General features: G+C 46.6%; 2 protein-coding genes across 7 annotated transcripts; both read left to right on the top strand.

Moving 5' to 3' along the window:
• Positions 1–274: 274 nt before the first annotated feature.
• LOC134071145 (mucin-2-like) lies at positions 275–9,934 on the top strand. Of its 5 annotated transcripts, none has more exons than XM_062527756.1 (21): positions 275–470; positions 1,716–1,779; positions 1,891–1,984; positions 2,196–2,249; positions 2,461–2,493; positions 2,600–2,641; positions 3,679–3,753; positions 3,945–4,004; positions 4,376–4,456; positions 4,789–4,869; positions 5,876–5,926; positions 6,205–6,249; positions 6,701–6,784; positions 7,254–7,334; positions 7,486–7,527; positions 7,736–7,810; positions 8,314–8,373; positions 8,518–8,589; positions 8,751–8,859; positions 9,342–9,444; positions 9,611–9,934. In XM_062527756.1, exons 2-21 carry the CDS (start codon positions 1,746–1,748, stop codon positions 9,625–9,627), a joined length of 1,293 nt encoding a protein of 430 aa, XP_062383740.1. In that variant the 5' UTR covers positions 275–470; positions 1,716–1,745; the 3' UTR covers positions 9,628–9,934. The 5 variants fall into 5 exon arrangements, with proteins under 5 accessions (XP_062383740.1, XP_062383739.1, XP_062383738.1 ...); XM_062527755.1 differs by having other exon boundaries at positions 277–470; positions 4,379–4,456; positions 8,311–8,373; XM_062527754.1 differs by having other exon boundaries at positions 278–470; positions 8,311–8,373.
• Positions 9,935–10,278: 344 nt separating this feature from the next.
• On the top strand, positions 10,279–26,451 carry slain1a (SLAIN motif family, member 1a). Of its 2 annotated transcripts, XM_062527731.1 has the most exons (10): positions 10,279–10,968; positions 12,469–12,605; positions 18,088–18,258; positions 18,860–18,970; positions 19,883–20,032; positions 20,751–21,095; positions 22,018–22,029; positions 22,830–22,979; positions 23,424–23,736; positions 25,255–26,451. In XM_062527731.1, exons 1-10 carry the CDS (start codon positions 10,520–10,522, stop codon positions 25,328–25,330), a joined length of 1,914 nt encoding a protein of 637 aa, XP_062383715.1. In that variant the 5' UTR covers positions 10,279–10,519; the 3' UTR covers positions 25,331–26,451. The 2 variants fall into 2 exon arrangements, with proteins under 2 accessions (XP_062383715.1, XP_062383716.1); XM_062527732.1 differs by lacking the exon at positions 18,860–18,970.
• Positions 26,452–27,303: the final 852 nt, after the last annotated feature.

Consider the following 27,303-nt stretch of genomic DNA (forward strand, 5'->3'; position numbering starts at 1 on the left):
TACATAACAACATCTTTGAAAACCATGCAGCTCTCTGTCGTGGGTGTTGATACTGAGCAGCAGGTCCTATGTTGTGACAGGTGGGTATAATGTGATTCATAACTGTGCCATTCCATGCAAGTCTTAGGGCTTGTTTGAGCTGCTCTGAATCATATTCAGTGTATCTGAGGGAGGGGAAGTATTGCCGCTGGTATAACAAGACTGCAACAGCAGGTCTTTCTGAAAGAGGGAGCGCACATTCACCAGCCAAGGTTCTCTTCCATCTAATGCCTTTATGATATGCTGCCTGGGGAAACTCACCTTTCTGGTTCAAGGTGTGGGCAGGTACACTGTATACGGCATGGGCCACACCCCCTGGGCCGGGTGAATCAGTGGAGAAAGAGAGAGAAAGAGAGAGGAGACAGAGCAGAGTAGTAGACCTGTCAAAGCTCATCAGAGGAGAAGACACACCTGAATTGACACAGAGACAGGTAAGGCCACCACTTATCATCATACACAGAACAGTTTAGTGTGAATGGTCTTATATGGACTCTATGATAATTGAGTCTGAGATTGCTATTTATATTCATGCATTGCACAAGAGAGCACATTGGCCATATGTATATATTAGATCAGTGTGTGACAGCATATGTATTAGATCAGTGTGTGACAGCATATGTATTAGATCAGTGTGTGACAGCATATATATTAGATCAGTGTGTGGCAGCATATGTATCAGATTCAGATCAGTGTGTGACAGCATAGATCAGTGTGTGGCAGCATATGTATCAGATTCAGATCAGTGTGTGACAGCATAGATCAGTGTGTGGCAGCATATATATTAGATCAGTGTGTGACAGCATACAGTAGCCTTTATTAGATCAGTGTGTGACAGCATATGTATCAGATCAGTGTGTGGCAGCATATAGAGACATGATGTTGGTGTGCCATTTATCAGACCCACATGTCACTAGAGCCTTCATTCCATTGGTAGTCTATTAGTGCCATGAGCATGGCATCATTAAAGATGAGAGTAGAAAATACAGTACATTTGGGTCTGTCTGTGATGTTAAATGTTATGGCACCACACATATTTTATACATCTGTGTTTTGATCAAGTAGGGAGGAGATGTAGTCCAGTTATGAGCGTGACAATTGAGAAAGTAATGTGTGAACAATTGCATGACACACTGAAAAGAACACAAACAAAGGCTGGGGAGGCGAAGCGACGCCAGCAGTCAGGGAGCTTTATGTTTGCCCAGTGGTGTGTGTGTGTGTGTGTGTGTGCTGAACGTGGAGAATAATCATTTAGCGGGACTGGGAGCGAGTGTGTGTTCTCCTGGTTGATCAGGACAGGTGGCTTTGGGTCACACCCTGAGAGGAGAGCATGGGAGGGGAGCTGGCTGGAGACTCAAGTATGCACGGCATGGTGCCCAAGGAACATTTCACATAAGCACCGATACACACCCAAAACAACGCTTCACACACACACCAGCACACACCCAAAACAACCCACACACACTTGGCTAAGGGTTTTGCTCATGCTGTGCATATTTATGATGTGGCCAGTGCTGAGATATGGGAGGTATTTTGTTGATAGGTCCAATGGTCCAGACACACCTGTATAAAGGTCCAGACACACCTGTAAAGGTCCTCTAGGGATCTCGGCAGGACTGATAAAGAGTTTGGCGCGACTTCAAAACCACCGAGGTTACTTTTCTCATTCTTTCTTTCAGAGTCAGCAGACCTTAGATCACCCGTCTACAATGTCCTACAACAACCCGTACTCGTCTAAAACAAGTGAGCTGTTTTGTGAAGTTGTCAAGTGTTTGGTGATTACTGGTCTATCTGCTCTGCCTGTTTGTGTTGCCCCTAGAAACCAACTGTCTCTCTGATTGCTTCCGTGTCTAGGCAGCCCCAAGCCGGTGTCAGCTGCCAAGCGATCCTTTCTGAAAGACAGCAGCTGGATTAAGAATGATGGAGATGACGGTGACGATTCAGTGTTGTAAGAAAAATCTTATATTCACATACTGTCAGACAAAGACACAAAAACACAATTGAATCACCTTTTGTAGCAAGATATTGTAAACTCACAAACCACTGATAAGGCCCTGACAGTCCATTACCCACTTTAAAATATATATTTTTACACACTCACACACACATATATATATTTTGATGTGTTGTTAACTTACTTTCTTTTTTCATCCTCATAGTCAGCCAAACCAGCTGACGCGCAAGAGTGGTTCAGTCAGCAACCTCACCAAGAGGTATGTGACATAACAAAATGACATTCTGTTTATAAGGATTGTTATTCAGTCAGCAACCTCAATAAGAGGTACAGAGGATAAATAACAAAACAATTACAACAAAAATGAATAATTATAACAATAAAAAAATATTGATATGATTGTTATTTTTTTCAAACTTGAGGAATTATATGCACCACATTTTTTAAAATCCCTTTCTAACCCCTTTCAGATTTGGTGGGAGCCAAGATCTTGACCAAAGCAGGTTAGTCTTAGCCAACCATCATCAGTGGCACCTTGTTTGAGTGACATAAAATAAGTCTGAATATTGTATTTGGGTTTGAATGTGTTTGACCTTTTCTCTGTCACAGCAAACAAACCTCTACAAAGACAGTGACCACCTCACACCCTGGGTAATTCATTTATACTGAACTTAATACATACATGTAAACATGCTTTCACTCCCATTTGTCATGAACTGAAGTAAAAGGCGTATTTCTCACTGGACACATTTGTTCAGTGCACTGGGCTGTTCGCCTTTGGCAAGATGATCCATCTTCAACATATCAAAAGATGCTGATAAAAAGTGGCTCTAAAATGCACAGCTGTATCACAACTGTTGCAAGTTTGGACTGAGAGTGGACTGAATGCTACGGGGTGAGAAGCTGGGTTAGTGTTCAGTAGGTGGTAGTGTAGTGGTTAAGGAGCTGGGCTAGCGTGCATAGTAGTGTAGTGGTTAAGGAGCTGGGTTAGTGTGCAGTAGGTGGTAGTGTAGTGGTTAAGGAGCTGGGTTAGCGTGCAGTAGGTGGTAGTGTAGTGGTTAAGGAGCTGGGCTAGTGTGCAGTAGTAGTGTAGTGTAGTGTAGTGTAGTGGATGGGTTAGTGTTCAGTAGGTGGTAGTGTAGTGGTTAAGGAGCTGGGCTAGCGTGCATAGTAGTGTAGTGGTTAAGGAGCTGGGCTAGCGTGCAGTAGTAGTGTAGTGGTTAAGGAGCTGGGCTAGCGTGCAGTAGTGGTTAAGGAGCTGGGCTAGCGTGCAGTAGTGGTTAAGGAGCTGGGCTAGTGTGCAGTAGCCTGAAAGTTGTCGGTGAGATTCCCGGCTTCCACCTTTGTGTCCTTGAGCAAGGCACCTATAGGGCCTACCCCAAGTTGCTCCGGGGACAATGTAATGTCTTCTAATATAATTTACATATGTAAGTCACTTTGGACTAAAAGTGTCTGGTAAATGTAATGTATGGTTAAGATGGCCATGTCCACCAGGGTGAACTGTTATGTCCCACTGGGTTTCTGATTTCTGAACAGAATTTGAGTGAAATGAACCTTTCCTGTGCATGGAAACAATCCTACATCTTTTACTCATGGAAAAACAAGAGTTTTTGTTCAATAGCAATCTATAGTTATGTAAAGCCTCCATGCTGCCAAAATCACATTAAATTGCTCTGTTCATCCTGCAGTGGCAAGACAACAACAACAACGACAACAACAGAGACCAAAACAGTCACACCTACCAAACCTGCACTTGCGACTAAGTATGAACATACTTTTAATCATCTAGTTGACTGATTTTGCTTTTAATCATCTATTGACTGATTTTGCTTTTAATCATCTACTTTAACTGAGTTTGCTTTTAATCATCTATTGACTGATTTTGCTTGGGCGAATGGAACGGATAATGTCGATTTGCATTATCTGTTACATTTTGTATTGTGTGATTTATCAGACCACCCTCGAGTCCAGCAGGAAAAAGTAACTTCACAGATCGAGTTTTCGCTAACAAACCGTAAGTGAAGCTTTTGTGAAGTTTAGCCTCAGATCAAAACAAACCGTAAGTGAAGCTTTTGTGAGGAAAGCGTGGGTATTATCATAGATATATATAGGATATACAAGTATATATAGATATGTATATATGTCTATGGGTATTATAGCCTCAGATCAAAACAAACCGTAAGTGAAGCTTTTGTGAGGAAAGAGTGGGTATTATAGCCTCAGATCAAAACAGACTGTAAGTGAAGCTCTATGAGAAACCAGTGGGTATTACAGTATAGCTTCAGATCATAACATTCGCCCTCCTTGCTATGAGTGCTACACTCTCTGAACTCAATGCTTGACATTCAGCAAGAGCTTCTAAACGTTCATCTATTTCCCTCACAGAAGTGATCCAAAATACTCATCTCCTCAAAGTCCAACTACCACTGTGTCAAGGAAGACCACTTACACCGAGACAACCAATGGGTAAGTTATGCTTTAATATAATATCAGTGAACTATCAATCATATTATATAGGCTATGCAATACATAGCTTTGCAAAAAAATGAAGAGACCTCTGCACATTTTTCTGATGTCGTCCTGCCACCAAAAGCAGTCTCACCCACTCCACAGAACACCAGAGACAAATAAATTATTACGTCAGACTATCGATGTACAGTAGTCACGTGAAGAGTCTTGTCCAAATTGCCATCAAGGCTGACAAAATACTACACTCCTTGCTATGAGTGCTATACTCTCTGAACTCAATGCTTGACATTCAGCAAGAGCTTCTAAACGTTCATCTATTTCCCTCACAGAAGTGATCCAAAATACTCATCTCCTCAAAGTCCAACTACCACTGTGTCAAGGAAGACCACTTACACCGAGACAACCAATGGGTAAGTTATGCTTTAATATAATATCAGTGAACTATCAACCATATTATATAGGCTATGCAATACATAGCTTTGCAAAAAAATGAAGAGACCTCTGCACATTTTTCTGATGTCGTCCTGCCACCAAAAGCAGTCTCACCCACTCCACAGAACACCAGAGACAAATAAATTATTACGTCAGACTATCGATGTACAGTAGTCACGTGAAGAGTCTTGTCCAAATTGCCATCAAGGCTGACAAAATACTACACGGCCTTATGTGAAATTGCGAGCATGCACATAGATATGCAAGAGCTTAATCTCTGGTGTGAGCACAGTTATGGCAGAAAATAACACATTTAAACAGACAAAGAGAAGAATCACTTACTCAGCAAACTACTGTAACCTTCCTAAAAGGTTCACGCTATGTGAACAAAATGGTGGTATTTGCAGACTCCTAGGAGTCGTCATTACCTCAGGTGGTGTAAAAAGGCAGGCATGAGAAGCATGCAGACGGAGGGTGGGGTGGGGTGGGGTGGGGTGGGGTGGGGTTATGAGCAGTCATGGGCAAAGCCTGACATTCCTCATGCGCTAATACGTCTGAGCCATTGACTGACACATGAATAATATCCACAATCTCACTGCAATCAGTCGAGCGCACATGAAAGGCCTCCGTGACTAGTGTTGTTGAGAGCAAAATGAAGAGGGTGATAATTTGACAGGTGCCACAGAAGATAGACAGCAATCAATCCTGTAATCCTGTGAGCATACAGTACATCTCTACAGAGGCTGATTCGTACTAGAATTACGAGCCCAAGGAGACACAGTCACACTCTACTGATCTCAAGCACCACCCAAGCGCTCACAGCATCTAGTGATCAAAATGAGGCAACAAGTCACTCACAGCATCTAGTGATCAAAATGAGGCAATAAGCGCTCACAGCATTAGTGATCAAAATGAGGCAATAAGCGCTCACAGCATCTAGTGATCAAAATGAGGCAACAAGTCACTCAAACTCTTTTATTTTAGGGTCAACTCCAAGACCATAAGCCCCGCCTCCCCTGTCAGTACCAAGAGCAGGTGAGCAACTATCAATATTTATTTACATTTGATTTTGTATCAATATTTACATGTGTATTCCAAGAGTCTACAAATACTGTTTTCCTGCCATGGAGCACGATTAGTATCAACACACACAATATGTGCAGAAACATGTTTGACTTGGCATATTCTGTTGTTCTTTTTAGTCGTGGATTTGCTATTTCATCGTCCTCTGTACATTGTAGTGTATGTTGTGTGTGGTGTCTTAAGCCCTCTCTCTCTCTCTCTCTCTCTCTCTCTCTCTCTCTCTCTCTCAGGGTGGAGAGCACTCCCAAATCTCCGACTCCAGTTCCAAGTACACGGTGAGATGATGGATTATTATCAGATGGTTTAATAACTCTGTTGTCCCAGGTGCTGAGTGTCCGTAGTTTACAGTGAATGTGAATGTGAATGTGAAACACCCGTGCACTTCTAACAGAGCATGCCTATGACCGCACATTTAGACATCTGTATTCACTAATGAATACGAGCATGTATAGATGAACTATCTATGACTGACCACTATACTACTGTCTTCACTAAGGAATGCAAGCATGTACAGTATGTCTAACTATTATATTTATTAAAGTGGGGCATTTATTTTTGAACGTTTTGTTTTTATTGATAAATCTAAGCCAGTCCCATTCTCTATTGAGTCCACACACACACACACACACACACACACTCCTAGCAAAGAATATTTTAAATCTCCCTTAACATCGCAACATGTATCCCCCAAACTTATTTCTCCTTTGCTTTCTTTGTAAACAACAGGAGCAGTTTCAAAAGCAGATCCAGTGGACTGGAGTCCCCGTCCCCCACACACTCAGGGTCCAAGTCTCCCAGCTACAAACCAAGGTACCACAGCATCCGTAATCCATGGTTCATTCATCCCACATAAACAACATAAACTGTGTAGATCACTCATTATAATGCAAGGTCCCAGAATACACCATCTATGTTTAAAAGTGGGCAGTCGAGCGCTCTGTGCAGACAAGAGAAGTTACTTGTGACAGCAGCGGAAACTCAATTTGCCATTCAATTTGAAAAAAACCAAACCAATCCAAAATCCCAGTGCAACAAAAGACAAAGCGAGAGGAAGAGTTGTGTCTCTGTGCTGCAGTGCTGCTGTCATTCTCTTGTTGCATAAGAGGTTGGATCACCACGGGAACAGAGCGTGCATTATATGGAGTGTGTGTACGTTCCGAGTGTGTGTACGTCCCCAGCATGCTCCGTGCTCCCAGTGCTGGCCACAGCAGGCCGCACAGCCAGGTGACCGCCCCATCTGCACGAGTCCCATGTGTGTGTGTGTGTGTGTGTGTTTCAGCACTTTGGACAATCTTGCAGACACACTGATCGATATCCCCACCAAACCTGCAGACTCTACTACTGCAAAAACCAGAACAAGGTCAGTACCCCTAAAAACACACCAGAGCATTTAGTCTTCAAGGAGTTTATGAACAAACCAAATGGTACAATATGCAATTGCAACGCCATCTCCTACCGGCACACCTCTCAGAATGCACCTTCTTTCTCTCTGGCTCTTTCACATTCTTCAGCATCACAAGGAGGGAGAGTGAAGTGGACTCCATCCCTGCAAGGTTAGAGGCATTTAACATCAGGGCACTTAGACCCAGCGAGGCCGTGGTCCGGTACCATCTGGATTTGCACTGCTGCTCCAGAAACCACTGCTATCGGGCCGGGTCCACCACGGTGTCTTTTTAGCATGCTGCTGTGCCATTTCAAGAGCTGTTTGTACACAGTAGTCACAAGCCAATGGTTTTGTTTGTCCCTCCTGTTGTTTCTCAGACATCTGGACAGCCTGGCCGACACACTCGACCCCTTCTCATCCTCCACACCTCCTCCAGAGAAGACTCGGAACAGGTTAGCTCAACGACACAGATGATGCCCTCTCCCCCACAACGTTTCCACAGATTATGCCATCTCCCCCACAACGTTTCTACAGATTATGCCATCTCTCCAGAACGTTTCTACAGATTATGCCATCACAGATTATGCCATCTCTCCAGAACGTTTCTACAGATTATGCCATCTCTCCAGAACGTTTCTACAGATTATGCCATCTCTCCAGAACGTTTCTACAGATTATGCCATCTCCCCCAGAACTTTTCTACAGATTATGCCATCTCCCCCAGAACTTTTCTACAGATTATGCCATCTCTCCAGAACGTTTCTACAGATTATGCCATCTCCTCAGAATGTTTCCATTTTCCCACAACGTTTATACAGATTATGCCATCTCCCCAGAACGTTTCTACCGATTATGCCATCTCCTCAAAACATTTCTAATTCTGCACTAGAAAGTTGTTTTGTTTTTTTCCGGTCTCTAATCTTCCCTTCTGCGGCTTGCGGTTGTTTTTCAGCAGTTCATATGACAGCTACTCATCCCCAACGAAGTCTGTGCCGGATACATCCTATTCAAGGAGGTCTGCATCTCTTACCGTATCCTAGTACCTTTGACCGCCCTCTTCATTTGAGTATGGTCATCTCTGACATGCCTTAGATGCTCCAGAACAGATCTGAGTTCTCCTCCTTTGACCTTTAACCTTTGACCCTCTGTCTCCCCACAGCACCAAGTACAGCGCTGGAGAGACTATCATCTCCCCTAAAACATCTCCGAGCGTGCAAACCCTGTCTAAAAGGTACATGAGTGAATGTGACAATAACAGCGGGACATGCTAGAACTATGGACATACCTGCCTCTGTGACAACTGTTGTTTTCATGAGTGCACACACAGTCATTAGTTTAGTTCCTGGTGCCGGTGACAGCTGATGAGAACTCCCTCTTCTGTCTGTGATGCAGATCGGTGTCGGACAGAAACATGTGCTCCTTCTGCCACCAGCCAATCACAGAGTCCATCAGGATGGTGCTGGACGAGCTGAAGATCTGCAGCCATGCCGACTGCTTTAAGGTGACCCTTGACCCCTCTCAGTCCGTCCTGCTTCCCGCCAGGCTCCGGTGCTAGCCAGAGGTCATCGTGGATTAGCGCAGCTTTCCCTCCTCCCTCTCTCCGTGGGAAAACATGACGCGGCTCCTCTCGGCCGCAGGCCTCAGGCATGACTCAGCAGACGCTATAACGCCGCTGCTGCTCTTAAACAAAACACATCTCCAAAGAGTTCTTAGAAAGTAAAAGATTTTAGATCAAAGATAAAATGTGGCTTCAGTACTTAACATTCTGAGGCATTTAACCCATTATTAACCCCCTGTCCCATTTCTGTTGCTATGTTTACAGTGTGTTGGATGTCACTCATTTCTGTTTTGTGTTTTCAGTGTGTTGGATGTCACTCATTTCTGTTTTGTTGTGTTTACAGTGTGTTGGATGTCACTAATTTCTGTTTTGTTGTGTTTACAGTGTGTTGGATGTCACTCATTTCTGTTTTGTTGTGTTTACAGTGTGTTGGATGTCACTGTAAGCTGAGCAACCTGGAGGCTGGAGACAGTCTTTGGGTTTACAGGGATGCAGTGAACTGTGACAACTGCTACCTGAAGATAAAAGGTTAGTCTTTGGATTACCAGACTTTTACCAAGACATGATCATTAAGGATCATTATGCACACTTTTATACGGAGTGAATACATAAGTACTGCTTGAAGAAATAACACATTTTGCAGAATTTCACGGTTTTAAGGTTAAGTCATTCAAAATGTTTTGTTCTGTTACAGATCGCTGGTATCATTGAGAATGGACATACATGGACATGAAGGCAGCCAGCGTTGTGGATAAATACTATTGATCAACTGTACATTCATTAACAGTCTTATCATAGACTTCATTATTCTCTTCTACTTAAAACTGCATTCAGTTGGCTCTACATGCACTATCATGTTTGAGTAGTTTATTTCTATGTCTCTGTTAGAAAAAAGATGGAAACAAATTAATTAAAAACAGGTAACGTTAATCTTCCTTGCACAAATAACTAATCAAAATGCTACTAACTTGCCTGATAATTATGATTATGTTCAATAAAGATCTTGTTACTAAAAGAGGTTTGTTTAGTGAATGTCTTGTTTTGTGTCAATAAGAGCCACCATGAATTAGATAATCTAACGTTAGTTTGAATAGACGAAGACCTGTGTTCTCAACTGAAAATGTAACAATGTTCGTTATAACACCATTTTAATCCTGTACACTCACCATAACATGTGAGAGTGAGTTCGTGAATTGAAGTCTTGTCTTGTTATTATATTTTCAGTGTTTCAGTGTAACATAAACGATAACTGTCTGTCTTTCGACAGCTGAACCGTTGAGTATTAATTGTGGTAGCACCTGCTGCTGGTTGTGATCAGGCTGCTCGGCCGCCCTGGTGATGTGGAGCGGTGATGTGGAGTGGAGTCGCGTAGCAGAGACGCCTGTGCGTGGAGGGAGGAGACTCGCTTCCTCCTCCGCTCATTGGCGCGAGGCAGGCGAGTGCGGTGCAGGGCCAGTGAGCGTAGGTGCACGGGGGAAACTTGCCATCACAAATCTCAGTAAGGGCGGCGAATGAGTGAGGACCGCAAAGCCTACCTTGTCCTCCATTTTCAGGGCAAAGTAGTCTGGATTTCTACGAATATTTTTGGAAATAATTTGATTCAATGGAGGCTGCGGTTTTAAACCCACAGATGATGACGGATGTCAACTGCAACAACAGTGCCATGAACGCAGAGCTCGAGGTGAAGAAGCTGCAAGAGCTCGTTAGGAAACTGGAGATGCAGAACGAGCAGCTACGGACACGGGCAAATGCAGTCAACGGGCGCACAAGCCCTCATATCTTATCGTCCTCTCCGCTTTGCCTACTCGGGAATACCATTGCTAGTAGTAGCTACTGTATCCCGAGCCCGCCGCCGACGCTGTCGTGCCCGGCATCCTTAGGACTCTATAATGAGGAGCCGTTCCCTTACTTCCAGCCGCACAACCCGGACGACGCCGCATCTGATGCAGAGGATGTGTCTGGCGACTACACGGAACCTACGGTTTTTGACGATATTGAGATACTGAACCTTGATTCCCTGTTACCTTGTGATCAGGATTCAGAGGAAACCTGGTATGGTCATTCTGTCTGTCCTGTTTTGTGCAGAAACACGCCGAGCCTACTGTTGAATTGGATGAACAAATAATGCATTAGTCGGCTTCATCCATTACGGCACCAGGGCTTTAGAACTTAAGGCCAAACTATGTCAGTGAAGAGTATTAGCCTATACACTGCTGTCCATTTGAAGCTGTGTGCGAATGTGACACTAATGAGCGTGTAATCTAACCAGCGCTACTAGCCTACATCTACAGTATGTATTGACACGGGGGCGTGAATGCCATTTTACGCACGGCGTTTTCAGAACCATTTGACATGTCAGTCGAATGGAGAGGAATTATTGATACACGATGCTTTCCTCTGGTCACGTTTATAAGGGTGGCATGGAGTAAAGATGTCTGGACCAGTTTCGGGTCTGCAGTCATCGAGGTGGACAATTCAACATAGCCTACATCCGCACCCTCTATGTGCTATTGTGTTCTGGAGCCTGTCTTTGTTTTTGTGTGCATAGTCAGTATTATGTCCCTTATTGGGGCGGTCATATGATTCGGATTGGCCTAAGCTATTATTTGGCTAGGCTGTTTTGTCCTCATCAGCCATCACTGGCAAGTGCATTAATGCGTTCGCCGACCTACAACTGTCATCCAATAGGCTACTCCTCACCTAAAGACGAACACAGTTATTGCAGTCTCCATCCTTGAGTGATCGCTTTGTTACCAAATCCTCTTTCGTTTGACTTCTACCAAAAAATACAGTCAATGTACCAAATTCTGTTATTGTGGGAGCCGCGGTCTTAGGCATTTAAATCTATCAGTTCAGCAATAATCGAGTTCTGCAATTCTGCAATAATCTATTTCCATTTGAAGCTCAGTGTACACAGGCCTCTCATAACGATGCAGTTTGTTGAAAGAGTGGCCATGAAATCTTTTTTCAAGATTTGATATGAACACACAAGAGTGAATTGCACAGAGGTCAACAGCTAAGTAGCCCAAAATATGCTACAATGACAGATGCACTCCAGAAGCAGGATGTATTTGATGCTGGTGGCCGTGTAAGAGAGAAATAGCCTTTGTTTACATAAAGCTCAGGTCCTCTGGATGTTTAGTGTAGCCAAGTTTAGTATAACTATGTAAGTGGTTAGTGGTCAAACACAACAGGCCAGGAAAGTTACCTGATGGCTAATTATGGTCAGATTGACCCTAGCTCATGCTGCATGCTGATTGGGCGGGGGGTGGGGGGTGGGGGGGTGCTCCTCCAAGGCCATGACCAGTGGGTGCTGGTAGCATCTCTGACCTCATGACCCCCCCCCCCCCCCCCATGTTTGTGTCCACCTCTTGTCCTCTTGTGTCTCTGATGGTCTGCTGTCCCCCCCCCCCCCCCCCATGTCTGTGTCCACCTCTTGTCCTCTTGTGTCTCTGATGGTCTGCTGCCCCCCCCCCCCCCCCCCCCATGTCTGTGTCCACCTCTTGTCCTCTTGTGTCTCTGATGGTCTGCTGCCCCCCCCCTCTGCTGCAGGCTGTACGTCTCCCCTAAGGCCTGCCTGTGGGTGGAGGGCAGCCTGACGCCGCTGCAGTGGTGCCGGCAGGTGCTGGACAACCCACGACCGGACATGGAGGCGGCCAAGCGCTCCCTCTGCCATCGCCTGGACTCAGGTACTGCCATGGGCACGTTATTACTGCCACCGCCTGCACTCGGGTACTGCCATGGGCACGTTATTATCGCCTGTACCCAGGTACTGCCATGGGCACATTCTTGGGGTCGTGGGGTAACGTATGATGTGAGAAGACAGAGCTGGGGGCACATTCTTGGGGTCGTGGGGTAACTGTTACGCTAGTGTATGTAGTGAAATCAGGTGATGACCAGTGTGCTAAGAGCTCTAATAAGCTAATTAAGTCAACGCACCACCAATGGAGTCTTTTTGAGATGTTTTTTGAGGAATTTCCACATGCCATTTAGGCTGGGTGAACCCTGCCTGAACTTTCGGGGAATTTGAATTTCGCCCAGCAGCTCAGGCTGGAAACCAGTAGATCTATTTTTGCTGTTTAGTGCCAGAACCTTTGGCTCCAATCAGAAATGGCCATACTCTAGTCCTGGCGCGCTATTGGCCGGTCACGCGATGATAATGGAACTTAAGCGACACGAAGTGCAGTAGAAACAAAGCGCAGCCTCCCCAGACTAATGTTCAATTTTAAAAGATGGAGTTTAGTATGGTGAAAACCAGACTACATACCATTACCACTGGACTGATTTCAACAGCCTCCCATTCCCAGAGAGTTGTGACTGTTACTCAAAACCAGACCTGTCCAGTGATGCGGTGATTGGCCTTTGTGTTGTGAGGTTTAGGTGTGGGGTTTAGGGGAACTGGTCTGGTCTGTGGGGTTTAGGTGAGCTGGTCTGTGGGGTTTAAGTGTGGGGTTTAGGTGAGGTGAGCTGGTCTGTGGGGTTTAGGTGTGGGGTTTAGGTGTGGGGTTTAGGTGTGGGGTTTAGGGGAACTGGTCTGGTCTGTGGGGTTTAGGTGAGCTGGTCTGTGGGGTTTAGGTGTAGGGTTTATGTGTGGGGTTTAGGTGAGGTAAGGTGGTCTGTGAGGTTTAAGTGTGGGGTGTAGGGGAGCTTGTCTGGTCTGTGAGGTTTAGGTGAGGTGAGCTGGTCTGTGGGGTTTATGTGTCGGGTTTAGGTGAGGTGAGCTGGTCTATGGGGTTTAGGTGAGCTGGTCTGTGGGGTTTATGTGTGGGGTTTAAGTGTGGGGTTTAGGTGAGGTGAGCTGGTCTGGTCTGTGGGGTTTACGTGTAGGTGAGCTGGTCTGGTCTGTGGGGTTTATGTGAGGTGCTCTGCCTCAGACACATGCGTAACTGATCCAGTACTCTCATCCCCCCCCCCCCCCCCCTCCCTCCCTGTGAGCGGAGGCCTTTTTCTTCCTGAGGATTAAAAAAGGAAATCTGCCAGCTCGCCCTATTTAGGACTCCAGACGCATCCAAGTAGTTGAGTAAACACACTCACACACACACACACACACTCACACACAAAGACGCTCACGCAAGTCCTCTCACAGATCTGATAAACAAACACACACAACTGACCATAACACACACAACTGATCACAACACACACAACTGACCTTAACACACACAACTGACTATAACACACACAACTGACTAAAACACACACAGCTGACTATAACACACACAGCTGACTATAACACACACAGCTGACTATAACACACACAGCTGACTATAACACACACAACTGATCACAACACACACAACTGATCACAACACACACAACTGACCATAACACACACAACTAACCATAACACACACAACTGACGATAACACACACAGCTGACTATAACACACACAACTGACACAAACAGCCATTCATCGGCTCTCAAGAAGTCCTGATGTCATATGCTGGGACTGTTACTGATCCTCAAGCAAGGAGACAGACCCACACCTCCCACCTCCCCTGCCCCCCACACACGCACACACACACACTCCACAGCAGATGAACCCCATCATGTCTAGCATGTGCGCTAGTGAAGCACATGTATGCAGAGCGGAGTGGTGCTCGTTTGCGCACATCTTGCATCAGGTCTTGCACACGCCTGGGCTCGTTTGCAGCATGTAGAGACTGCAGGCCTCCATGAGTCCCGCTTAGAGCCCTAATTAGCATGCACAGCACATCATGCCCCCCCCCCCTTCCCTCCGCCAGGACCGCAACATACGGCTGCACTCTCCCAGCGGGGTCATCCCTATGTTCCCCGGGTCCTATGTTCCCCGGTTTTCCCCAAAAGGGTCCTATGTTCCCCGATTGCAATACAGACCCTTTTTGGGAAAAGCGGGGAACATAGGACCCTTTCTATAATTTAAGAAAAAAAGGGTCCTATGCTCCCTGGTCCCATTCAAAGTGGGGAACATAGGACCCGGGGAACATAGGACCTGGGGAACATTGGTACGCTCCCCTCCAAGCAGCTAGCACAGCTAGCACAGCTAGGACCACGCCATACGGCTGCACTCTCCCAGCAGCTAGCACAGCTAGCAAAGCTAGGACCATGCCATACGGCTGCACTCTCCCAGCAGTGGGCACACAGCTAGCACAGCTAGCACAGCTAGCACAGCCGCTACTCACAGCACCATGCTCACCTACATGCCTTCAGAACGGGGCCGTGGAATGAGGGAGGGAGGCAGAGAGAGGGAGAGAGAGAGGGAGAAAGGGAGGGAGGGAGGGAAGGAGGGAGAGTCATGTGTGTGTAAATGTGAATGATTGTGACAGCTCTCTGAGACTCTGAGGAGGTAGTAGAGCGCTAATAGGGATTAGCAGCATAAGCCCGTAACGGGAGACTGAATCACTCGGTTACCTCACAGGGACGTCCCTTTTTGGACACTCAGGCGACGGGCTCATCAAGTCCATGAGTAGTTACGTCTACTGACACGCATCTGACCAGAGTAGCCCACTGTAGCCCATTATGTCTACTGACACGCATCTGACCAGAGTCCACTGTAGATCTGTTTATTTGGGGGACGTCGTTGACCCAGATGTATAGCTGTTTGTGTTGGGCGGCTGAGTGCAGAACTGTAGACCTCCTGCAGTGTAGCATACTTAGAAGCTCGCTCTAGTCAGGACCACAAAAGCCAGGGCAACCAGAGGGGTAACCATGGAAACTGTGTTTACATGAAAGGACTCCGTGCTTGATGCCAAGTGGCTTCTAACTTGGTTGCTATGAAGCACAGCCCTATATATTTCAGGCTCCGCAGATCCACACGTACACTCTCTCTGTGTGTGTGTGTGTGTGTGTGTGTGTGTGTGTGTGTGTGTGTGTGTGTGTTTTGATTAAATCTAGTATCTCCTTGAAGGACCAATAGATAATTCACTGTACGTTTGGCTAAGCTCTTCAAACATTCATGAATATTAGATGAACTGTGTGTGTACAGTTACAGTATGTGTGTGAGTGTGAGAGAGAGATTTTATGTTGATGTGCATGTGAAATATTGAGTCTATGGTCTACGGGGTGTGTAGGGTGTGTGTGTGTGACTGGGTGGTTGGGGCTATGGTGTGTGTGTGTGTGTGTGTGTGTGTGTGTGTGTGTGTGTGTGTGTGTGTGTGCGCGCGTGTGTGTTGGGGCTATGGGGTGTGTGTGTGTGTGTGGCTGGGTGGTTGGGGCTATGTGGTGTGTGTGCGCGTGTGTTGGGGCTGGGTGGTTGAGGCTATGGGGTGTGTGTGTGTGTGTGTGAGTGGGTGTTGGGGGCTATGGGGTGTGTGTGTGTGGGCGTTGGGGACTATGGGGTGTGTGTGTGGGTGTTGGGGCTATGGGGTGTGTGTGTGTGTGTGTTGGGGCTATGGGGTGCGGTTTGTGCTTGAACTGACCAGTGAAAGGCCGTCATTGAGCAGCAGGCTACCCTGCGCCAGCCCTGAATGCCCCCTCTGTGTGCCAGGCTTTGTGTGCCAGGCTTTGTGTGCCAGGCGGTGGGGAAACAGATGTGTGCCCAGGAGGCCAGTGACTGGCAGTTTAGCGCCCGACTGATGCCACCACTCTGCCCTGAGGCAGCTCCACCATGAAGAGGAGATCTTTCTCTCTTTCTCTCTTCTCTCTCTCTCTTTCTCTGTCTTTCTGTCTCTCTCCCTCTTTCTCTCTCTCTCTCTCTCTCTCTTTCTCTCTCTCTCTGTCTTTCTTTCTCTCTCTTTCTTTCTTTCTCTCTCTCTCTCTCTTTCTCTCTGTCTTTCTCTTTCTGTCTCTCTCCCTCTCTCCCTCTCTCTCTCTCTCTGTCTTTCTTTCTCTCTCTCTCTTTCTCTCTCTCCCTCTCTCTCTCTCTCTCTCTCTCTCTCTCTCCCTCTCTCTCTCTCTCTCTCTCTCTCTTTCTCTCTCTCTCTCGGCCTGTGGCAGGTTGTCCAGATCATCAGTCCCTTGCTGTACTCGGTCACTGGTGTCCATCTGAGCGGCCATGTGCTTCTCACGCCGCTGTCCTTATTTCTAATCCATTACCCACAATGCATCCCTTTAAGTGCCATTGTAGCGTAGCGTGTTCTATTTTTGCCTAAGACACCTGTACGGCCTGTACTTACATAAACGTGTGTGTGTGTGTGTGTGTGTGTGTGTGTGTGTGTGTGTGTACCTGTACGGCCTGTACTTACATAATCGACTTCCAGACTACCTGGCTGGCCTGGGAGAACAGCATTAAACTGAGGATGGGAGGATTTATGTGACTAGGCACTTTACTGTGTGTGTGTGTGTGTGTGTGTGTCTATGGACATCTGACTGTATTTGTATCCTTGTCTCTATTTGTGTCTATTTGGGTGACCTATTTTTACATTCACAAAGTGTCACAAACTTTACCCCTTTATGCGGTGTCCTCTCAAAGCCTTGTGTGGACACTATGACCTCTGATCAAAGCCTTGTGTGGACACTATGACCTCTGATCAAAGCCTTGTGTGGACACTATGACCTCTGACCTCTGATCAAAGCCTTGTGTGGACACTGTGACCTCTGATCAAAGCCTTGTGTGGACACTATGACCTCTGACCTCTGATCAAAGCCTTGTGTGGACACTGTGACCTCTGATCAAAGCCTTGTGTGGACACTATGGGTGCCTTTCAACATCTCTCCTCGATCCTCGATGCTCGATCCTCGAGGGGCGTTCCCACTGATCTATAACTAACACTGGATAGACTATCCCATTGTTGCCGCCCCATCATTCTTCATGTAGATCAGTGAGGATCGAGGAGCGAGGAGCGAGGAGCGAGGGAGGACGTTTAAACGCCCAAATGAGAGGCACCCTCTGACCTCTGATCAAAGCCTTGTGTGGGAATAAGATGACTGCCCTGGTGTGACCATTTTGGACTCTCTCGTCTCCTCTCCTCCCCCTCCCCCTCCCCCTCCCCCTCTCCCTCTCCTCCTCTCCTCCTCTTCTCCCCCTCCCCCTCTCCCTCTCCTCCTCTCCTCCTCTTCTCCCCCTCTCCCTCCCCCTCTCTCCCTCCTCTCCTCCTCTCCTCCTCTCCTCTCCTCCTCTCCCTCTTCCTCCTCTCCTCCTCTCCCTCTCCCTCTTCCTCCTCTCCTCATCTCCTCCTCCCCCTCTCCTCCTCTCCTCCTCTCCCCCACTCCCCCTCTCTCCTCCTCTCCTCCTCTCCTCCTCTCCTCTTTAGTCCACAGGTGGAGAGGTGTGTTCTCCTCTCCTGCGCCTCCTGCGTTCCCTCACAGTCGAGTAGCCGGAGTCTCCCCGCTCTGCACCTCCGCCCCGCTCTGCACCTCCTCTCCCTCCTCCTCCAAGTCCTGCTCTTCTCCTCCCCCTAGCGCTCCTGCCTCTGAGAGACAAGGTAACACACACACACACACACACTCTCACACATGCACACACACACACGCACTCTCTCACACACACACACACACACACACTCTCTCACACACACACACACACACACACACGCACACACACACTCTCACACATACACACACACACACACGCACACACACACTCTCACACATGCGCACACACACACACACACACACACACTCTCTCACACACACACACACACACACACACACACACACACACACCAACACTGTCACCTAGAGACAGAGTTCTAAGTAATAACTTGATGCCAGAATTGTGGGCTTCACATGGAGTTTGTGAGTGAGATTGCTATTAAAGATGTGCAGTATATTCTACACGTGTATCTCATCTCAGCCCCTTTGTAATGTCCTGGTGTGAGATCTTGCCCTTATGGGCTCATAGGCACACACGTGTGTAATCCTACAGACTGTTGAACAAGTCAAACCCCAAAGCAAATAGCCCTGAATGAAGAAATGTGCTTCACTCAGAGTGAAATCTCCTCCCTCATTTCTCAACCTATCTTTCTGTCATCTCTTCACTTCTCTCTCTCTGTTCTCTCTCTCTCTCTCTCTGTCTCTCTATAGCCTCATTCCTTCCATCCTCTCACCCCTCGCTCCCCCTGGCTCCACTGGGGAAGGATCGCTCTCCTCTAGCTGAGAGAACTCCCACCTTCCTCTATCACCCAGCCGATCGCAGTAAGCCTCGCTGAGCCCACCGCCATCCCATAATGCTCCTCCATCGCTCCATGGCAACCGGCTCTCACGCCGTAGCCTACTCTTCCATGCCGCCATTCGTCATGTCGCAGCAGCAAAGAGGCTGGTGTCTGTGAATGTGTGATTCAGCTCAGCAGCTCGTGCTCAAACACTGTCTCTGCTAACGCTACATGCTAACGGAGTCTCTGCTAACGCTACATGCTAACAGAGTCTCTGCTAACGGTACATGCTAACGGAGTCTCTGCTAACGCTACATGCTAACAGAGTCTCTGCTAACGGTACATGCTAACGGAGTCTCTGCTAACGCTACATGCTAACGGAGTCTCTGCTAACGCTACATGCTAACGGAGTCTCTGCTAGCGCTACATGCTATCGGAGTCTCTGCTAATGCTAAATGCTAAGGGAGTCTCTGCTAATGCTACATGCTAACAGAATCTCTGCTAATGCTACATGCTAATGGAGTCTCTGCTTGGTTGTGGATCAGATCAAATGCTTGCTTACTGCCATATCAGGCCGATCTGTCCTCTGTACATATCTCCATGGCTTTAAAGCTTTTTGGATTTTGAATTATGTTGTACTGCAATGACAAGATGGAGTTGGGTGGAGGTGTTGATTTGCTGTCTTTTTGATCCTGAATAATTGATGAGGTAGCCGTATGACAGGGTCAACCTTCACTCTATTTACTCCAGAGTATAACTCTTAGAGAGAGCTGGATCGTCATTTCATTGTTTATCAGTAGTTTATGTTCACTAAATTGTCTAAATTGACAGATTTTACTACTGATAGTAAGTTAGTTAGTGGAACTGTGGATGTTAGCACATAATGGAATAGAACCTGAAAGCATCAACTGAAGCATTGCATGGAAGTGAAGCCATGTTTTGTTTGTGTGTGAAGGCCGCAGCCTCCGACGGACCTCCTTCAGTCCGCAGTCGTCTCTGGACAGTGAGCTGAGCGCGTCCGAGCTGGAGGACGACTCCATCGCTCTGGGCTACAAGCTGCAGGACCTCACGGACGTCCAGGTGATGGCCAGACTACAGGAGGAGAGTAAGTGGCCAACAAACCCTCCGTCCGGCGGGAGGGGAAGGAGGGGAAGGAGGGGAAGGGGAGGGGGAGGGAGGGGAAGGGGAGGGGTCGGCGTGTGTGGACGGAGAAAGCTCTGTCCAGGGCACCAGAATTGGGAGCAACAGGGTATTTCAGGGCCAGTTTCCCAGACATGGATTATCGTAGTCCTTAGTCCAGGAATAGATTGCGTTTTTGTGAAGAGATTCTTTTTCCAACTGGGAATTTGGTTTGGGCCATTGACTGACTAATCCAGCCTTCTCTAGTATAGAAGAGGATAACATTTGTCAAAGAGAATTATCTATTTATTTTGCCATATTGTACCAGAAGGGGATTCTGGATTTACCATGTCAGTGGCATGGCACCAGCAGGAATGCATTTTGGACCATGTTTGCTTCCCCTGTTAAAGCATATGGTCATTTCCTTTTATGGTCATGTCCTATTATGGTAATTTCCTATTATGGTCATTTCCTGTTATGGTAATTTCCTATTATGGTCATGTCCTATTATGATAATTTCCTATTCCTATTATCACAAGCTCCTCCCCCTCAGGTCTCCGTCAGGACTAACACAAGCTCCTCCCCCTCAGGTCTCCATCAGGACTAACCCAAGCTCCTCCCCCTCAGTTCTCCGTCAGGACTAACACAAGCTCCTCCCCCTCAGGTCTCCGTCAGGACTATTAACACAAGCTCCTCCCCCTCAGGTCTCCGTCAGGACTACGCCACCACCACCTCCACCAGCCGCCGCAGCGCCAGCTTCTCCTTCCAGTTTGGCCAGCGGGCGGACTCCCACCTGGAGGAGGAAGAGGAGGACGAGGAGGACGAAGACTACGGCCAGCTGCCCCCTCCGCAGCCGCGGCTGACGCGGCCGGGGCACCTGCAGCGCGGCCTGTCCCACTCACACACCTTCACCAGCATGCGGGACTGGCGCCGGAGCACCTCCACCCCCTCCACCCCCTCCACCCCACACTACCCCTCCACCTTCCCCTACCAGCCCCAGCCCTCGCCCAGCTACGCCCCCGACCAGCACGCCCCCCGCCACTCCTCAGGTGAGCACCACACGCTGTGTTCTAACTGATGGAATGAGGAGCAGTGTTCTAATGAGGAGCAGTGTTCTAATGAGGAGCAGTGTTCTAATGAGGAGCAGTGTTCTAATTGATGGAATGAGGAGCAGTGTTCTAATGAGGTGCAGTGTTCTAATTGATGGAATGAGGAGCGGTGTTCTAATGAGGAGCAGTGTTCTGATTGATGGAATGAGGAGCGGTGTTCTAATGAGGAGCAGTGTTCTAATGAGGAGCAGTGTTCTAATTGATGGAATGAGGAGCAGTGTTCTAATGAGGAGCAGTGTTCTAATGAGGAGCAGTGTTCTGACTGATGGAATGAGGAGCAGTGTTCTAATGGAATGAGGAGCAGAGAGGAGCAGTGCTGTAGTTGATTGAATGAGGAGCAGAGAGGAGCAGTGCTGTAGTTGATTGAATGAGGAGCAGTGCTGTAGTCGATGCTCTCCATTGCTCTGATGGGGCTCCTCCTAAGCTGTCAAAATAGCAGATCAAATCAGGGTCTATACTAGTAAAGCAGGTTTGCCAAATGAGAATCCTGCTGATCTGTAGGATTATGGAGGATCACAAATATTGTCTTTTAAGGTGCTATAGTCAGATTAAAATCATATGCAAACATGCATAGGATAACATAGTAAGACATGTTTAATATTGCATGAGGGCTGTTTTATTGTATAGCTGTTAGATCATTATAAAAAAGATCATTTTATCAGTAATAATTACAAATATTATAAAAATGTAGTTGTAAATAAACTGTTTGTACTATTCACCTATGTATTTGAGATTGATTCTAAGGGCTGAAAGGCTTATTGCATTTTTAAAAAAGATGCTATATTTAATATATGTTTTATCTTTTCTTTACACATCTCTGTTTGTGTGCCCATAACCTGTGGATCCTCTGTTTGGGACCCAGTCGAGTTTGACAGTAAGTCAAATAATGTGTGGTGTTGTTGTATGTCGGTCTAAACATGTTATGTTCGTTAAAATAATGTCCGTTAGTCCTTCAAACCTGTCACCATTTATCTCCAAGACCATAATGCTCACCACTTGCTATGGCTAACACAAACATACCTTCCCAATAGAAATCACCACTTGCTATGGCTAACACAAACATACCTTCCCAATAATAATCACCACTTGCTATGGCTAACACAAACATACCCTCCCATCATCAATCATCAACTCATGGTGGAGCAAAATGCGACCACCCTTTTAATTCCGCTTTGGCCACTGCTACACATTCCCTATCTGACTTCCCTAAACCGCTAAGCTCCTTCCAGGGCTGTAAGCTCTCATTAGGTCGCCCCCTCCTTTTAGAGGACTGACTGTATGCCAGCCACCAGATCTTTTAGAGGCCTGACTGTATGCCAGCCACCAGATCCTTTAGAGGGCTTAAGGCAGCAGGACCCAGGGCTGTCTGGAGGGGCCATCATGTTGCCGACAAACTCATGCCCCTTAAAGACTCTGACATTTCGGTGGGAAAATTGGATGCATACTGAATCTAAATTCTGGAAAATTGGTTAGGATTTATTTTTTAATTTAGGTCCTTAATCCCATGTTATGCTTCTTGTCTGCTTTAGAGTGAGAGAGAGTGAGAGAGAGTGAGAGAGAGTGAGAGTGAGAGAGTGAGAGTGAGAGAGAGAGTGTGTGAGAGAGAGAGAGAGAGAGAGAGAGAGAGAGAGAGAGCAATATTAGTAACTCATGAGTTGTGGCCCTTCTCTTCAGATAAACTGCGGAGGAGTATGCCCAACCTGGTCAGGGCTCCCAGCATGCCGAGCGTCCCCGTTCCAGCCAATCACATGGGCTCTCCTGCCTCCATCCGGAACAGCCTGAGCTTCGACTCCTCCAATGGGCTGGCCAGACTGCAGTCTGCTAGTAAGACCCCTGACTTAACACCTAACGCTATTCTTGAGCATGCTGAACATCCGTAATAGACATCTGGTTAATATGAATGTGGTATGGTAACAACACAACATTACATTAATGTTAAGGTAATGTTCCTAATACCACATAATCAAATTGTGGTGTGTAGTGGTTAAGGAGTTGGGCTAGTGTGCAGTAGCCTGAAAGTTGTCAGTTAAGTTCCTGGTTTCCAGCATTGCGCCCCTGTAATATAGTACGGTAATATACTGTAGTATGTTGCTGGTGTGTGTGTGTACTGTAAGCCACTTTGGATGAAAGCGGTGTGTGCTAAATGTAATGGATTGTTTCTGTGATATAGTTGACCTGTGTGACGGTTATGTTGCTGGTGTGTGTGTGTAAGCCACTTTGGATGAAAGCGGTGTGTGCTAAATGTAACGGAACGTTTGTGTCGGTCAGTTCCGTCCCCAGGTCAGCTGCAGAACCGTGTGCAGAGTGTGGGGAACTTCTCCGTGTCGTCACGGCAACCCCTGAAGGCCACGGCGTACGTCAGCCCCACGGTCAAGGGCCCCGTCGCCGTGACGACGTCCACCAGTTTACAGTGCCTGAGCAGCAGCGGCATCCCGTTACCCAGTAAACCGGGCGGCGGGGGCGGCGGGGGGGCGGTGGGGGCGGGGGGGCGCAGTGGGCTCCCCCGCCCGGCGTCCTTCATAGCGCCCAGCGCCACGCCAAGCACCACGCCACGCAGCAAGATAGCCCAACCTGTACGCAGGTGAGTGGGGGGGGGGGCTCCACGAGGACACTAGTATGATCACATGTTACATATATATATATATATATATATATATATATATATATATAATATATATGACCTGGAGAGAGAGAGAGAGACACCTCGTCACTAATATGATCACATGTTATATATGACCTGGAGAGAGAGAGACACCTCATCACTAATATGATCACATGTTATATATGACCTGGAGAGAGAGAGACACCTTATTCATAAACATCATCTTCACATGCTCTTTGAAGGGATGAACCTTGATAACATGCTCATCACCAGTTACGTGAGTTGTATTGCTCTGTGTGTGTGTGTGTGTGTGTAGGCCCAGTTACCATAGAGCAGCAAACCCACATGAGTTTGTGTGTGTGTGTGTGTGTGTGTGTGTGTTGGCCCAGTTACCATAGAGCAGCAAACCCACATGAGTGTGTGTGTGTGTGTGTAGGCCCAGTTGCCATAGAGCAAACATGAGTTGTATTGCTGAGTGTGAGTGTGAGTGTGAGTGTGAGTGTGAGTGTGAGTGTGAGTGTGAGTGTGAGTGTGAGTGTGAGTGTGTGTGTGTGTGTGTGTGTGTGTGTGTGTGTGTGTAGGCTCTAGATTGAGTGCAGTTTGTGCCGTCTAGAGGTCTATTTATAGTGACACGTTTTTTTTAAGGACTTGAAACATTTACAGGCTGGTTTCCTGAACAAAGTTGATATCTAGGTCAAACAGAAGATGTCCATTCAAACAGTTTCAACTGTCATTTTCACAGTTAATTTTATATAAAAATGTAGTCAAAGTGATTTACTGTTTTGTTTTTTTTTTAACTTTAGTTAATCTTCTGTCTGTCCAAGAAACCAACGCTGTGATGTGATAGACCGATAGATAGATTTGATGTATTTGGTGGTAGAAGTTATCTGCAAAATATACAGTACCAACAGAAGCACATAGTGCGTTTCTGTAGTCACTGTTGTGTAAATTCCAGTTCATGTAGAACATCTCTGACTTGTGTGTGTGTTGTCCCAGCAGAACATCTCTGACTTGTGTGTGTGTGTGTGTGTGTGTGTGTGTGTTGTCCCAGCAGAACATCTCTGACTTGTGTGTGTGTGTGTGTGTGTGTGTGTGTGTGTTGTCCCAGCAGAACATCTCTGACGTGTGTGTGTTGTCCCAGCAGAACATCTCTGACGTGTGTGTGTGTGTGTGTGTGTGTGTTGTCCCAGCAGAACATCTCTGACGTGTGTGTGTTGTCCCAGCAGAACATCTCTGACTTGTGTGTGTGTGTGTGTGTGTGTGTGTGTTGTCCCAGCAGAACATCTCTGACTTGTGTGTGTGTGTGTGTGTGTGTGTGTGTGTGTGTGTGTGTGTGTGTGTTGTCCCAGCAGAACATCTCTGACGTGTGTGTGTGTGTGTGTTGTCCCAGCAGCACATCTCTGACGTGTGTGTGTGTGTGTGTGTGTGTGTGTGTGTGTGTGTGTGTGTGTTGTCCCAGCAGAACATCTCTGACGTGTGTGTGTGTTGTCCCGGCAGTTTGCTGACGCCTCCAAAGAGCTTGGCCACCCTCAGTGCGCTGCGCGACGGCAGCTGGAAGGACGGCTGCTACTAGAGGTGGGCAGACACGGAAAAAGGGCGCTGCTCAACTCCCAGTGGTGACCTGGCCACACGGCGCCGCCCTGCTGGTCAGGGTGGGTACCACTGATAAAGCGATCCGAGAATGTGAACGGGAATGACTGGAAGGGTCAGAGAAGCCCAGACTTGGGACTTAGTGCTTCCTCTCTAAGGGGCTGTTGATTTGCATCTATGTATTATGCAAAAAGTCAATAATAAATAAAGGTCATCCTCAACGTCACGTCTTCATGGTTCATAAAGCCCCCGGCTTTGCTCTGATGCACTGGCCTGGACTCTGTTACTATTAACCCTCTCACTGCCCTGTGAAGCTCATTTTTAATCAATCATTTTTGATGTGGTTTTTCTTAAAAGAGGAACTCCAAACATGCTGCTAATCATTGTTCTGCTGGTCCACTTAAGTTGTTTTTAAACAATATGATGTAGAAAAGAGAAAGAAGTTGTGGCAAATGCGTGACACTTTGTAAGGGATTGAACTGTAATGTCTGTCCTATTAATACTCTTTTGTAATGGAAAACTTTAACCAAATTTGACCAGCTTGAAAGTGTTTACATACAGGTAACGGTGAGTAAACTGCTAACACTTTGATGTTTTTAAACCCACAAACACACACACACACACACACTTAATTTCCAAATCAAGGAACACTGAGATGAAGTAAGACATTTGTTATTGTTGCACCTACTGTTGATGTGTCGATGAAGTGTTTTGGTACTGCACTTTCACTGGTCAATTATGAAGTGTTTTGGTACTGCACTTTCACTGGTCAATTATGAAGTGTTTTGGTACTGCACTTTCACTGGTCAATTATGAAGTGTTTTGGTACTGCACTTTCACTGGTAAATTATTTGTTTTTAAATATTGTTTGTTTGGAAAAGACACTGTATAGAATTTCACAACTATGACCAATGTAGCACTGAATTAAACAGGTCCTAACTGGTTTTAATGTGTTCAACAAGAATAACTAAAAATGATATTTGCAATTGCACTTAAAATACAGGTATTACTTTTTTGGTTTGTTTATTTGTTTGTATTTTTAAGCACTGTCGTTGAAACAAGTTTGTGTGTTTCATTTAAAAATAAAGGCTTTTTAAACTTCCAGCTCCTGGTGCAGTAGCCTTATTGGAGCAGGCTGGATGGAGAGTGTGTGTGTGTGTGTGTGTGTGTGTGTGTGTGTGTGTGTGTGTGTGTGTGTGTGTGTGTGTGTGTGTGTGTGTGTGTGTGTGTGTGTGTGTGTGTGTGTGTGTGTGTGTGTGTGTGTGTGTGTGTGTGTGTGTGTGTGTGTGTGTGTGTGTGTGTGTGTGTGTGTGTGTGTGTGCTGATGATGGATGGGTGGACTGGACGATGCCAGAGGCACATAAAGCAAATAGACGTGCCATTACGACAGGGTTATTATGGCGGGATTATTACGACCACCTTTAGCACAGTGTGCTCTTGGAGGCTTTGTCAAAGTTTCCTCTTTTTTCACCAAGTTTTTGTCAACTATTCCTGATGCACATGAAACCTGGTGGGCATGTAGGCCTACAACACTGACCCAGAATAGATGCTATCAGTGGTATGCCTACAGCACTGATAAAGAACAGATGCTTTCGGTGGTGAATTGCTGTATTTTGGAGTATCACCCCTCTGTGCTGCCTGTCTGACCAAGGCCTTACAAAATGGCCGCGAAGGCCCATCAGAATTCAGCTGGCAAACTGTCAATCGGTGCATTTGTCTTCAGGTAGTCGCTTAAAGCCATGCTTGTCGTCCTTCATACAATGTGTTTTGCATTAAGCACGTGTGAATGTGATTGTATATGATCTGATATGATCTGACGTCTTGTGTGATTGCTTTGGATACAAGCGTCTGCTAAATGAATTATGTAAATATGCATATGATGTTCTGCTGGTGACCACCAGGAGGAGCTAGAGAAGATGGCAGACTGCCTGAACACCTCAGCTGCAGCCTAAACTA

The sequence above is a fragment of the Sardina pilchardus genome, chromosome 23, assembly GCF_963854185.1.
Source record: "Sardina pilchardus chromosome 23, fSarPil1.1, whole genome shotgun sequence".
Taxonomy (NCBI): domain Eukaryota; kingdom Metazoa; phylum Chordata; class Actinopteri; order Clupeiformes; family Clupeidae; genus Sardina; species Sardina pilchardus.